The sequence below is a fragment of the Erinaceus europaeus genome, chromosome X, assembly GCF_950295315.1.
Source record: "Erinaceus europaeus chromosome X, mEriEur2.1, whole genome shotgun sequence".
Lineage (NCBI taxonomy): Eukaryota > Metazoa > Chordata > Mammalia > Eulipotyphla > Erinaceidae > Erinaceus > Erinaceus europaeus.
Window position 1 is genome coordinate 106,041,863 of NC_080185.1, and position 14,553 is coordinate 106,056,415.

The following is a 14,553-nucleotide window of genomic DNA, read 5'->3' on the forward strand; positions in this document are numbered from 1 at the left end:
AGGGTTATTTCTTGTTACCTTTTTTGGCAGGAACCCTATAGTGTAAGTTCCTGCCTTTTAAATTGTTCCATTGGCTCAGAGTACTGTTTACTGTCCCATTACTTTAAGTTGATGTTTGTCTTTACAACTTGAATCTCTTGTAAGCAGAATGTAGCTGGGTTTTATAAATTCAGTTCATTTACATTTTAGGGTGATTTTTTTATTACTTCTGAACATTTTTGATTTAGAATTTTTCTTGTGAGAAGTCAGGGTATTGGCAAACTGCTTTAAATTTTGAATGTTCTATCTCTGTATCCTTGCTTATAGAGTTACTAATAAGATCTGATGGTACCATGCACACAAATCATATAGGCACTGTCATGTCAATATCTTTCCTGTACGGTCCCAAATCTGACACTGGGCAGCCTATCTGCTGTCAGTGCAGGCCCCACAGGGATGGGGTGGTGTAGTCTACAGCCCTTTCTCCTCTTTGCTGGGGTTCTGACCCCACTATACTCTCCACCTATGCATTATGATCCTAGTTAAGTCTTTGGATCGTGGTATACTTTTTGTGTATGTGTAAGTTTCCTAAGATTATTTTATTGATGAGAGGCAACAGAAGAATCTGGATCCTTGTATACTGTGAAGGTGTGAGCATAACAATTTAGAAAATCAGTGCTTTCATCAGAAAATAAATCTTGCATAATTAGGACAAGTATTACATAAAACAATATGAAAGATTTGTTTTTATGTACCAAATAATTTAACTAGCATTTCAAAGATCGAGTTATTTAGGGGGCCAGGCAGTGGTGAAGCTGCAAGTATCTCTTCGTTTCAGTTTTCTATCCCATTATTACACTTATCCAGACTAAAGTAGACATTTCGTAGCTTGACTCTACAAATGTACAAGAGTTAATATCAATAAAAAGAACAGAAGGGAGTTGCTTCACAGGTAGTGAAGCAGGTCTGCAGGTATCTACCTTTCTCTGCCCTATCTAGCAATAACTACAACAATAATAAAAAACAAGGGCAACAAAAGGGAAAATAAACTTAAAAAGAGGGAGAACAGAGGCAATGGGGATACAGAACTCTGGTGATAGGGAAGCCATTAAAGATAACATCATAATGGGAGATCATGAGGCTACAAAATAGTGTGGTATGCCCAGCAAAGAAGCAATTACAGAAGGCAAAACTCCCACCTTCTGCATCACCGCAAATAATTTTGGTCCATACTTCCAGAGAGGGCTCTGAACTTCAACTATATTGGGAAAAAGGAAGAGAAGGGGGGCCTAGCAGTGGCGCACCCGGTTGAGTGCACGTTACAGTGCACAAGGACCCGGGTTCGAGCCCCTGGTCCTCACCTGCAGGGGAAAAGCCTCACAAGTGGTGAAGCAGGGCTGCAGGTGTCTCTTTCCAATAAATAAATATAATTTAAAAGTTAAAAAAGGCAGAACCATAGAAAATGGAGGTTGGGTGGTAGTGCAGTAGGTTAAGTGCCTGGACCAATGCAAGGATCACTTCACAAGCAGTGAAGCAAGTCTGCAGGTGTCTATCTTTCTCTCCCGCCCCCCTCTGTCCTATCCAACAACGATAAAACAAGGGCAACAAAAAGGTGGAAAAATAGCCTTCAGGAGCATTGGTGCAGGCACTGAGCCCCAGCAATACCCTGGAGGCAAAAAAAAAAAAAAAGAAGCAAATATAGAATAGTCATCCCAGGGAGTCGGGCGGTAGCGCAAAGCACAAGGTCCGGCAGAAGGATCCCGGTTTGAACCCCGGCTCCCCACCTGCAGGGGAGTCGCTTCACAGGCGGTGAAGCAGGTCTGCAGGTGTCTATCTTTCTCTCCCCCTCTCTCCATTTCTCACTGTCCTATCCAACAACAACAACAACACTAATAGCTACAACAATAAAACAAGGGCAACAAAAGGGAATAAATAAATATATAAAAAAAGAATAGTCATCCCATTATCTGTGACCTTGGGAGAACTACTGTTTTTGGTTTTTTTTTGCCTCCAGGGTTATCACTGGGGATCCTTGGTGCCAGCCATTTTCAATGCAGGGAGTGGGAACAGTACAGAATTATACCCGTCATCTTACAATTTTGTCAATCAATATTAAGTTAGCAATAAAAATTTTTAAAAAGTGTTGACTATTAATAATGAGAGAGTTACTGTTTATGGCCCAGGTTTGAGCTCCAGCACATGACGCTGCTCTGGAAGGATGTATCCAGTTCAATACAGACTACCTTGCAATGCCCCTTACTTAAAAGCTAGTAAATTGTCCTGTGGTTACTACAGATACATGCTAGAAATTCAAGTAGAATTTGAAGAGAAAGTTTTTGGACTGTACTTTAGCAGTCTAGGGTGTGTAAAGTCCTCAGTAGATTCAAAGCTTGCTCCTATCTAGCCACTGGTAACTCATGTGGTGGGCGCCAAGAGCATAGTCTGAATGCTTGTGGATATTTTTTATTTATTGGATAGGGATAGAGAGACCCCTGCAGGTGGGGACCAGGGGCTTGAACCTGGGTCATTGTGCACTATAACGTGAGTGCTTAACCAAGTGCGCCACTGTCTACCTCCTATCTTGGGTATTTTTAAGCATCAGTTAGGAGTACCATAGAAACACATTACCTTTAGGACCAGTTTCTGAGCTTTGTAAAGATTTGAGATGTTAATTTGCTGATAGAATACTTAAGTACCCAACAGCACACACAGGATTCCGGAGCAATTGATTTCCAAAGGTTGGTAGTGCTAGGGGATGACTTAGGGCCTAAGCAATTATTAGAAAGTGCACATTCACACTATTCTAGCAAAAAAAAATTGGGATACCAAATTGTCTTCTTGGCCATGTGTATACATAGTAAAGTGCTCTTGATAAAATGTTGGGATTGGGGCCAGGTGGTGGCACATCTAGTTGAGTGCACAAGGACCCTGGTTCAAGCCCCCGCCTGCAGGGGGAAAGCTTTGCAAGTGGTGAAGCAGTGCTACAGATGTCCCTCTCAATTTGACTGTCCAGTAAATAAACATAATATAAAATATTGGGATTGTTTGTGTAGAAGGTGCTTTCAACCATTAATTAACTATTATTTAGGGAAAGGATGTATCGTCTCCTAACGACTTAACTGTTGCCACTGAATTTGCACTCACTGGAGAACTAAAGTGACACGAAGTAATAAACTCTCACGGTGCAGGTAGTGTGAAAGAGCCTTGAGGGCCTCTCCTCTCCACCCTCAGTAACATGTGGCTTGATTGCTTCTTCTTTTGCAGACTCTTCAGACCCCTGCACCATTGAGAGAAAAGCCCGAAGGATTAGCGTGACCTCCAGAGTACAGGCAGATGTCCATGACACCCAGACAGCAGATGGTTTGTATTAATTTCCAAAGTTTGTGAAAAATATCTAGAAGTGCATTGATCCCCATAGCATTAGAAGCCTCTGTTTCTCAGCAATACACGTGAAACTGATTTTAATATTTGAGGTACTGTTATTTCAATAAGCAATCTATAAAATTATTGATGAGATACTTTACATTTGCTCAATACCAGAGCTTCAAAATCTGATATTTTATCACATATTAAGAGTATGTAAATGAAGTCAAACAGATTATTCTAATGTTTCTTGTTTCTTGAACTTCACCCTTGGGTTCTGTTGAAACGAGATAGATATCTGTAAATATCCTGCTTAATGTGCATAGATCCCAACCTCAGAGCAAACCAGCTGTCTTCTCTTGAGCATTTTGTCTTCCATGTATTATATAATATAAATAATACCGATTATTTGTTTACTTTGAGAAATTTAGCTGATTAATCCAATTAAGTGCCTGGGAGGTACTTGCATGTGTGGTGCTCCAGTTCTCTTTCAGAGTGTGTTGCATAAATATATAGTCTTTTGATTTTATTTTCCATGAGGCCTCAAATAATTTTCGCCAGGTTATTTTGAGAAATTACAGACACGGTAAAAATGCTAAGGCAACCTTTGTACCAGAAGGCTGACTACAGCACTAAAGAGGCCTGTCAAGGAGACGATACAGATCTGCCTAAAAGCATAACCTTGTTTACCATGTATTTCCTGATAGCCTCTGAAAACTGATTCCTGACAGCTAAAGATATTTATTAAACTAGTGACTAGGAGTTTCACAGTTTTCCTATTATCTCCCATGTATACAGAAGTTGGTGTGCACAATTTAATCTTTTTTTTTTTAATTTTTCTTTGATAGTATATGAGGGAGGGCGAGACATCTGCAATAGTGTTCCACACCTCGTGTGAACTGGGGACTTAAACCCAGGTCCACTACCAAGGGACCCACCTCCCAGTCCCACACACTTTTATATGTTTTTCTTTTATTAACCTGTCTTAACCAGTAATTCTGAGTATAAGGATTTTTTTCTCTTCCATACAGTACTAAACAGTGAATAGAGTCCCCAGGCATCCTAGATTAAAGTTTTTCCCACACTAAAGTCATCTGTTTGAAAACAGCATAGGCTGAGGGGTTTAACATTCAACTTTCTCACTCTGATGAATACTAAATGAAATAAGTAAGAAGTCACCTCCCCTAAGAACATACATTTATTGAATTTTCAAGAGCCTCCCCCTTAAAACTCAACAGTGTAACATTTTTCTAAAGTGCTGAGATTTCAGGGCATTCTGCTCTTTTTATACTAAAGATGATACATATATCCTCTGCATGAAAAAAAAAATACTACATGTGGGTCAGAGGTAAGGGCAGTGAAAAGTGCAGATGAGTCTACAGAAATGGTATTCTGTATAAAGTAAGATAACTTTTTTTGATTAAACCTGAGTCGTCTTATACCTGCAGTAATGTTCATGTAAGTCATTTCTCATGAAAGACAAATTGACAAACCATAAACCAGTTTCAGTAGGGAGATACATTTAAGCCCAAACGGTGACTGAGTAAAACCTCTCCCAAATCTTGATTTAAGTTGTCTGTTCACTTGAGATCTTAGTCCCATCTTCATAGTGAAGATGTTCAGTGCCTAACAAGTAATTTTCCCAGCCTCCTGACTCAGTCCCAGATTCCAAGGGTGAATTCCATCTAGAAAATATGTAGACATTTGTTTTTTGGCTTTCTGAAAGCAAAGACTAGTAAGAATGCAGGTTCTTTAAATAAAAATTCAGGCTCCAACATAAGTTTACCATTTTATAGACATTTTCATACTAAAACAATAGGAAAGAATAGAAAATAGCTAATAAGAGCTAAATAAAGCTTTATGAAAAACTTTTGAATTGTCACTGCCACGCATGAAGCATTCTCACTAGACGTGCATCCTGTGGAAATGAATCCCACACATAGTGAGGACTGGCATTTGAAGTGGGAAAGCCACAGCTGGCTGAGGTTGCTAGGAGGCAGAATTCATTGAACATGCCATAACGTTTGTCTCCATTATGCTAGAATATAACATAATTGTCCACTAACTGAATAATGAACAGTGCGAAACCTTTTTTTGTATTTTTTATTGTATAGAAACAAAGAAACACCTTCAGCCCTGCTTCACCACTTAATGTTTTTTCCCCCTGTAGGTGGAGACCAGGGGCACGAACCCAGGTCCTTCTGCACTGTAATGTGTGCGCTTAACCAGGTGCATCACTACCTGGCCCCAACTTTTTTGTATTTTTCTATAGCAAAAAGAAAAAAAAAGGTAGAACAAAGTAAATACCATAAATTTCCTGTGTTCAGCTATGCATTTCGAGTAGCCCTGTTTCATAATTGGTGTTCACCTGAGGTAAGACAGAAAATGACCACCCTTGCTTTTGTGGGGGGGGGGGCGGTTTTTATTTCAACTCGGAATATGCTTTGAAAATGTGTGTCTTCTCAACTCCCTCAGAGCATCTAGCTGGCTCCAAACACAACCCTCGGACACACCCCCGAGATGAAGACTACGAAGGGGCTCCGTGGAACTGTGACAGCTGTACCTTCCTGAACCACCCAGCACTAAATCGCTGTGAGCAGTGTGAGATGCCACGGTACACCTGAAAGAAGAGCCTGGAGAGCAAACCTTTAAACGCCTACCAGAAGAAAAGGAGACCTCGAGAATCTGTTCATCTGCCGGGCCTTTTCATTTCCGCTCACACAGGGGAGGAGGAATGGCACTGTAGCATTTGCACTCTTCTCAAGGAAAAAGGGGGAGGTTTAGTTTTCACCTTAACTCATTGTGGAGTGAGAGACAAAGGGATACAAAAAAGTCCACAGAAGTTTAGAGTGCTTCTGTAGAATCCCAACTGTTCAAAATTACTGCTGAGTAGCCCATACTGTATCAACTAGAACTTTTGGCTCTAGGTGACATGTGATAGTTTATACAGACAAACTGTGAATTTCCAGAGCAGACTTGCCTGTTCATAGCTCTCTGGAAACAGGCTGCCCATGCTCCCTCCCATTGCTTCCTACTGAAGGGCAGAAAAGGCCAGAGTATGGTTTTCTTTGGGCAAAATAATAAGGGTATTGAAATCGCTGCTTATTTCAGGGGTAATTTCAAACATATACAAGATGTTTTAAAATGTGATTTGTCAGGAATTAGACATTGTGCTCTTTGAAAGTACAATCAGAAGTGGTAAGAACCCTTTTGCTTGTACAATTCATCAAGCTGTATCAACACTGGTAACTAAACCTAATTATACCACATAATAGATATTTTACTGCATGCTTTTGTTAGGCCACTGATTTTTAAAAGTAACAAGTCCTTACAAAGTATGACTTTATAAATGACCTTCTCATCCAACTGTGCTTTGCCAATAGCACAGTGAATGTATGCCAAATATAAATCCATTCCAAAATCCATTTGGAAATCTTGAACTCTGCTGTGGTTTTATAAGAAACGTTTGCAGTCCATAGGGCCTTTTTTTTCCTCCTCCTTCCAATTTTGTGATAAATTAATGTTTACAGCACAGGTAATACTTTGTGCCATAAACCTAATTTAGCTGAAACATAAAAATCATCAGTTTTAGCTGTTCAGTGATGATTTGCACTTAAGTTAATAAACCAGTGTGAAAGGGTTACAGTTGGCCAATTTTGCAACGTTGCACACTGTTAATCTGGGAGGAAAAGAAGCTACTCAAGAACTATGACTAAGAGAAAGATGAATACAGAAGACTTTGAAACTAAACTTTTTAAAGTTGATACACTGTATTCAGAGAGAGAACACTGAGTTCATTTGTGAGGTAGAACTTCAGAGTGAATAGCTGAAGACACAGAAAAGTATGTGAGCCAATAGGGTGCACCACTGGAACATGACTCATGGCACGTCTACTTCCAGCCTTTGCCATGTCTGAGTTTCCTTTTAACTCAAAATTGGATTTTGGAATCTTTCCCTTTTCTTAGGTAAACAAATAGCAATAAAATTAGGTTTTCTTATCCGAAAGGACTTTTACCTGAGGTTCTACCCACTTAGGACTACCCACTCTCCCATACGAAGTTCCCCCTACACACACACACTGAGCTGTCATTGTATCTAATTTAGCAGTGATCTCTGGCAGACCTGGAACAACACGCTGCACTTAACAGCATCCTGAGACCAAAGGCATAATAACTCCGTTTCCCATCAAAATCATGTCACCTTCAACCCACAGCTTTGCAAACATTTGTTCATGTATGGACAAGTCTCTTAAAACATATTCACTTGTCTCACAAAGTGTGGTTGTGTGATTACCCTGATAAAACATCTCTCATACAACTGTGGCAAAACTGTGAAAATAGGGAGAAAGCAGATAGGCTCTAAAGCATTGACCTGAGAACAGCATTCTTTAAAGGCTTTTTGTAACACTGGTATCTGTCAGTCCTACTGTTCTGTAATATGCCATTGCCTTTGTATGGTTTCATATTTCTAGTGATGGTCCACCCCACTTGGTATTCACAATTTAGGGGGAAAATATATATAACTGCTTGGTGTGCTAGCTAAAGGTTTACCAGTATTCGTAGTGATATTTTGAAGTGGCAGCAATTAACTTGGCAGTTGTCAGTTAAGAATGAAAATAGCATGTATGAAAACAGTTTGATGCTTTATTAAAACCATATAGATGACTTTCAATCTATTGCATGAACATACATCCAGGTTACTAAGCTGTTGTCATACAGTAGATGCATGGTTCCAGTCCTTTGGTGATATATCTAGTAAATCATTGTTTTCACCTGCCAGGAAAAATGAGCAAGGAGTCTATTGGTAGGTGTAGCGAGTGGGGTATGAGATGTCAGAGATTGCTTGCAAGGAAGTTTTCTATCTGTTCATTTCTGATTGTGCACAAGGTTTAGACATCAACATGGGCTGTACACAATTTTTAAAATAAGAAAATTATTTGACACTGAAAAATGTGATCTATTTAACTTTGCCCCAGTTCTTCTATTAGTTTGAACATGAACTCACTCATCTTTGAAGGTGCCTTTTCAAAAGGATGTCCTGTTTGAATTGATATGTACAAACAATTGACATGAGTGGTAGAATATAAATTGCGATGTTCCTATGCTCTGCTTTTCCCCCTGTATTCTTTGAATCAGTTGATGATGCACTTACTGTTTCTGGAAAAAAAATTTTTTAAATAAAAGTTACCTTCTTAAAATAGTTTGATGTATCTAGTAATACATAGACCTGACTACACATTTTACATTATTTCACTCTTTTGTAAGCTGGTTTTTTTTTTCCTGAAAGCACATATGCCATTTTGTTAAGAGCATGTCGTCCCTTAAATTTGAGAGTAGGTCTTAAAGTGGAAATAGAGGAGCCAGAAACTTTCTAAGCATTGTAAAATGTTTTATGACATTGTGTGGGAGAGCTTAGAGACAGGATTTCAAAGAAAGAAATGTATTATAAAAATGTAGTTTTAGAGCAGAATAATGATGGCGGGGAAAGTGTTGCTGATTTGTTTATTTCCCTGAAAGAAACGGGAAGTGTATTAAGCAGTTTAATGATTTTTAAGGAGCTGGTCTCAATTTAAGTACTTGTTAATTGTTAAAGAAATCACTGTTTCCTTAAATTTTTGTCATTGCGTTGTCACAGTTATCTAGGATTTATATCCACTTTCTGTGACAACTCAATTTTATATAGTATTTTAAAAGGTAATTGTAACGTCTTTGACAGTAGAAACAAAGCAAGAATACAAGGCATAGAAAATTTCTCCTTTAAAAATATCAATGATGTATCCTGGAATGTGAAGATGTCCCTTTATAGTTAAAGTTGATTTATTTTAATATTGTAATCTTTGTTCAGACTTTGAGTCCATGTCACAGTGTGTGTCTATATATCTGGGAAAAAAATGACAACTGAAATGTTACTTTTTAAAAATCAGAATAAATTGGGCACTGTCTGTATTGCACCACTACTGTAACTTTTTGAAAGAATTAATATTTTCTTATTGTAAAATTCTGATGTTTTCACATTCACCAGACATGCATTTTTTCCTGTTTATTTGCACCCCAAACGTTTAATACAATTAGATTTTGCATGGCCTAGGCATTCAGATTAGTAGAATAATGACTCAATTTTAATTCCAAAAGTCATGAGAAGTTGTTTTGAGACTGAACAATTCTGGATTCGTATTTATAATGACACTCAGTGTCCATGTTTCCCTACTGTAAAGGAACTTATCAGTTTCTTTATTAAAACAGCAAAAACTTATTAAATCTTGTAAATACCACGTCTCTTAGATTTCTGTGTATGCTATGAATCAAATCATTTTGAGATGGAACTGTACAAAGGCATATAAAAGGCTATGCATGCATCGTACGTCCAAACAGTACATATTCAGTAAGTCAAAGATTTCTGCAAAATAAATAAACTGAAAGCAAACACTACATCTCGCATCTTTTCTGTATAGTTAGAAATGATGTGCACTTTCAAACTAATTCTACTTCCAACACTCACATATTTCTGGACTGGAATATACTCTTTCAAAAACCTAATCTGTCAGAACGTTAGACTTGGGGTATTGTAACTTCAATTTTTTTTCCCACCAAGGTTATACTGCTGGGGCTCGTGGCCTGCATGCAAATCTACCACTCCCAGGGGACTTTTTTTTCCCCTTTCTTTTCTTTGATAGTACAGAGAAATTCAGAGGGGAGGAGAGAGGAGACAGAGACACACCTGGAATGCTATGTCACCTCTTGTGAAGCTTTCCCTCTACAGCAGGTGGGGGCTTGAACCTGGGCCCATAGCTGTCATTTTAAAAATGGAGTATATGTATATATATATATATATATATATATGCTAAAAGGCAGACTGTCAGAAACACTGTTATTACATTTCAATATATTACAAAAGAATGAGTCATTTCCTTTTTGTTTTTAAGTTCTTTGCAACTAGTTTTTTCAAGGTAAATAACTGCCATGGGCTTAGAATCAACACAATTTTTGCACAGAAATTTCCACAAATGAATTAAGTCTTTCTAGTGAGTAAACACATTAAAGTCAATCATTTCAACTACATTTTATGTAAAAATTCACAAGTATAGAAGAATCTCATAAGGACCCCTTATGTACTGAGTACACACTTCCCAAACTGTCTTTAAGTAGCCTTATTTTATCTATAATCTCATCTATCACCATTTATTTTTAAACAAATCCCAGATATAGAAATTCTGTAAATATGCAGAAATCATGTATACTCATTTTGGTTTTGTTTTTCGAGTTTCTGGAACTTAATAGTTGCAGGCCAAATTTTATTTTTTATTATCTTTATTTATTGGATAGAAACAGCAAGATATTGAGAGGGGAGGGGGAGACCTGCTTCACTCACAAAGCTTTCCCTCTGCAGGTGGGAATCAGGTTCAAATCCAGGTCCTTGCACATTGTAACGTGTGATCCCACCCAGCCTGCAGACCATCTTTTTTTTTTTTTCAGAGTGGGAGAAAGGAAGATTCACCAAAACTTCTCTCCGTGTGCTGGGGGCCAGGCTTGGACTTGAGTCGTGCATCTGGCAAAGCAGACAGGTGACCTATTTTGTTGGCCCGACTCATCACGTTTACAAAGCAATTTCTAATACTAAATGTGTAGTGTTAAATTTCCAGTTAGTCTCACCAAGCTTGCAATGCAAATTAGGGTCTAAATAGAAAATTTGAGATTGTTAGGTCTCAGCTCTTTAATCTGCATATATATATATATATATTCTCTGCCAGAAATCCTAAGAAAGCTCCCCCTTACAGACTTTTTGCTTAATGCAAACATAACAGACCCACGTGTGGTGGCATGCAGTCATAATATTGAAGATAACTAGTATAAAATTCTTCCTCAAAAATTCTCATATCCTGGGTCATCCTATTTAAGTAAGTGGTTTAATGTGAAGTAGAAACTACTTAAGGTCTTGTTTTGTGCCACTCCTTTTTGTAGTCAAAGGGATTGTGGGGCCAGGCAATGGTGCATCTGCTTTAGCCCATGTTACAATGCTTAAGGACTCAGGCTCAGCCCCACCCCCACCCCCCACCTGCAGGGGGAAAGCTTCACAAGTTGTGAAGCAGTGCTACAGGTCTTTCTTGGAGATGCCCTCTCAATTTCTCTGTCTCTTTCCAATAAATAAACAAGTAAAACAAAAACCCAAATAAAGGGTTGTGTGAGAACTACATGTCTTTCTAATCCTGGTATTGTGCTAATAATGGGCTCTGTGCCTTTGCCCCGTATGGGGACTGCTGTGTGCATCATGCCCAGCCAGGGCTCATCTCCCACCTGCATTCACCCCTCCAAACACCTCCTGACTTGACTGTAGCCTGATGATAGGGTATACAGTGTACGGGTGATTTTGTTTTGCCAATTTGAGATTCTTAAAGTGCTCGGACCATCTACCTTGCCTGCCTCTTGAACAGGGTTAGGTGTGCTTCTGACCACCCTTCATGATGTTCCAGAGATCAGGAAAAGGCAAGTGGTGCTTCTCAGAGTTTTATATGTGCTTTGGAAAAAAAGCACGAGTTGTTCTGGATTACTTTACTTCATAAACAAATGTACCAGAGTCGGGTGGTAGCACAGCAGGTTAAGCGCACTTGGTGCCAAGCGAAAGGACCCTAGTTCGAGCCCCTGCTCCCCACCTGCAGGGGAGTCGTTTCACAGGCTGTGAAGCAGGTTTGCAGGTGTCTATCTTTCTCTCTCCCTCTCTGTCTTCCCCTCCTCTCTCCATTTCTCTCTGTTCTATCTTACAACGATGACATCAATAACTACAACAATAAAAACAAGGGCAACAAAATAGAAAATAAATATTTAAAAATTAATAAAGAAATAAAATTAAAAACAAATGTACTTGTGTGTTTACTCTTTTGAGGACTTAGGAGGTTTTCAGGCTGCTCTGTTCCCTTGATTAAGAACTACTCACATGCCAAGCCATCTCTAATCCTCATCCCCCAGTTCTGCTGAGGATTCCAGGGCGAAGTTTTCAACCCCACACTAAATACCTAAAACACCCACTACTGCTCACTTGTGACTGGCTGAAAACAAATGCTTAGCAAAGCACTGGACGTCCATAGCTTTACAAAAAGAAACTATTTCCTATTCCATTTGGCTTTAAAAAACCTCAGCAGTGAGGCCTGCTGGTCTTAAAGCTCATTGCTTAAGAAAACCAATGAATAGCGGCTAGGTGGTGGCGCACCTGGTCGAGCACATATGTTACCATGCTTAAGGACCTGCATTCAAGCCCCCAGTCCCCACCTGCAAGAGGAAAGCTTTGCAAGTGGTAAAGCAGTGTTGCCAGTGTCTCTCTTCTTCTCTATAACCCCCTTCCTTCTCGATTTCTGGCTGTCTTGATGCAATAAATAAAGATAATTTTTTTTAATCACTGAATAGTCAGTCTTGGGTCCCTAAGATTACAGACCTAAAATAGACCTTGTAGCTTTTTATCACCCTAAAGTTCCTATTCTCATGTGCTTTATTTCTACTTTCTGGTTCCTGTTTATTAAATATTTTGTCCAACTTCATAACTGCCTTTCAGCCACCAAGTTACAGATGTTACTATGATTCCATCCTGACTTCTCTGGGCAGATGGCCTCACCACTGTGTCCCAGAATCTTAAGTCTTTAGAGTCCTACCCCACTAGGGAAAGACAGAAACAGGTTGGGGGTATGGCTCAACCTGTCAATGTCCATTTTCAGAAGAGAAGCAATTACAGAAGCTAGAACTCACACCTTCTGCACTACAAAAGAATTTTGCCCATATTTTCAGAAGGGGAGAACTATTAGGGGAAGATGACCAGAGGGCTCTGAAACCTAATTCCATCAGGACTTCCCCCCCAAAAAAATACTTTCAGAAGTACAGTTTATAGTTATAGACACCACATGTTCTGCCTTTAAAACATTACATCTAAAAATTACTAAAAATCAAGGCACTTGAGAGGGCTGGGCAGTGGCACACACAATTAAGCACTTATATTTCCCATGTGTAAAGACCCAGGTTCAAGCCCCTGTTCCCCACCTGTAGGAGGACGCTTCTGGAGCAGTGAAACAGGTCTGCAGGTATCTTTCTCTCTCCAGCTCCCCCCTCCCTTCTCAATTTCTCTCGATCTTATTCAATTTAAAAAAAAAGAAGAAACGGGGGGATGGTCACCAGGAGCAATGGATTCTTAATACCAGAACTGAGCCCCAGTTATAACCCTAGTGGCAATAAAAAAATTCTTGGGGGCTAGACAGTTGCACCGTGGGTTAAGCGCACATGGTGTGAAGTCCAAGGACCAGTGTAAGGTTCCTGGTTTGAGCCCCCGGGTTCCCACCTGCAGGGGGGGGGGTCGCTTCACAAGCGGTGAAGCAGGTCTGCAGGTGTCTATCTTTATCTCCCCCCGTCTTCCCCTTCTCTCTCCGTTTTTCTCTGTCCTATTCAGCAACAATGACAGCAATAACAACAACAACAACAATAAAACAACAAGGGCAACAAAAGGGAAAAAATAGCCCCCAGGATCAGTGGATTCATAGTGCAGACACTGAGCCCCAGCAATAACCCTGGAGGGAAAAAAATTTTAAGGAATTTTCCATCTATTCTCATTTTTGTAGTGTTTGTATCTTAAAGCTTTTTCAGTCACCAAGTTGCAGATGCTACCATGATGCCAAACTGACTTCCCCAGACAGAGGACCTCACCAATGTACCCTGGACCCCCACCTCCCCCACAGGCTGGGAGTATGGCTCATCCTGCCAATGCCCATGTTCAGTGCTGAAGCAATTACAGAAGCCAGACCTTCCACCTTCTACAACCATAATGACCCTGGGCCCATGCTCTCAGAGAGAAAAAAAGTAAGAAAGCTTTCAAGGGAGGGGAGGGGATACAAGCTCTGGTGGTGGAAATTGTGTGGAATTGTACCCCTCTTATCCTGTGGTCTTGTTAATATTTTTAATTTTATAAATAAATTAAGAATAAAAAAGCAAAATAATGGGGAAAAAAGTGGCCAGACCTCCACGGTCACCTACACTGTGCTGAGGAAAAGCCTTAGAAACATGATTGACGTGATTTTCAAGCCACAACTTCTAGCAACCTCAAGATTCACGGAAGGACACACGGGGGAGAGGCACTGTGACAGGACCCCCAGGTTTGCCCAGGCCTAGTGAGGGTTCACACAAGAAGGACCCCAGGGTCATGCTCATGAGGCATCTGCTGGGTCTACATAGCCCTCTTATC

At 39.8% G+C, this 14,553-nt stretch overlaps 1 protein-coding gene across 7 annotated transcripts in view; it reads left to right on the forward strand.

Moving 5' to 3' along the window:
• Window positions 1–8,513, forward strand: part of TAB3 (TGF-beta activated kinase 1 (MAP3K7) binding protein 3) — a 62,916-nt gene extending 54,403 nt beyond the window's left edge. For all 7 annotated transcript variants that reach the window (XM_060182765.1, XM_060182764.1, XM_060182763.1 and 4 more), the window contains 2 exons: window positions 3,244–3,339; window positions 5,818–8,513. In XM_060182765.1, the coding sequence (XP_060038748.1) occupies window positions 3,244–3,339; window positions 5,818–5,966 (245 nt within the window). In that variant the 3' untranslated portion in view covers window positions 5,967–8,513. The remainder of the gene's footprint in view (window positions 1–3,243; window positions 3,340–5,817) is intronic.
• Window positions 8,514–14,553: the final 6,040 nt, after the last annotated feature.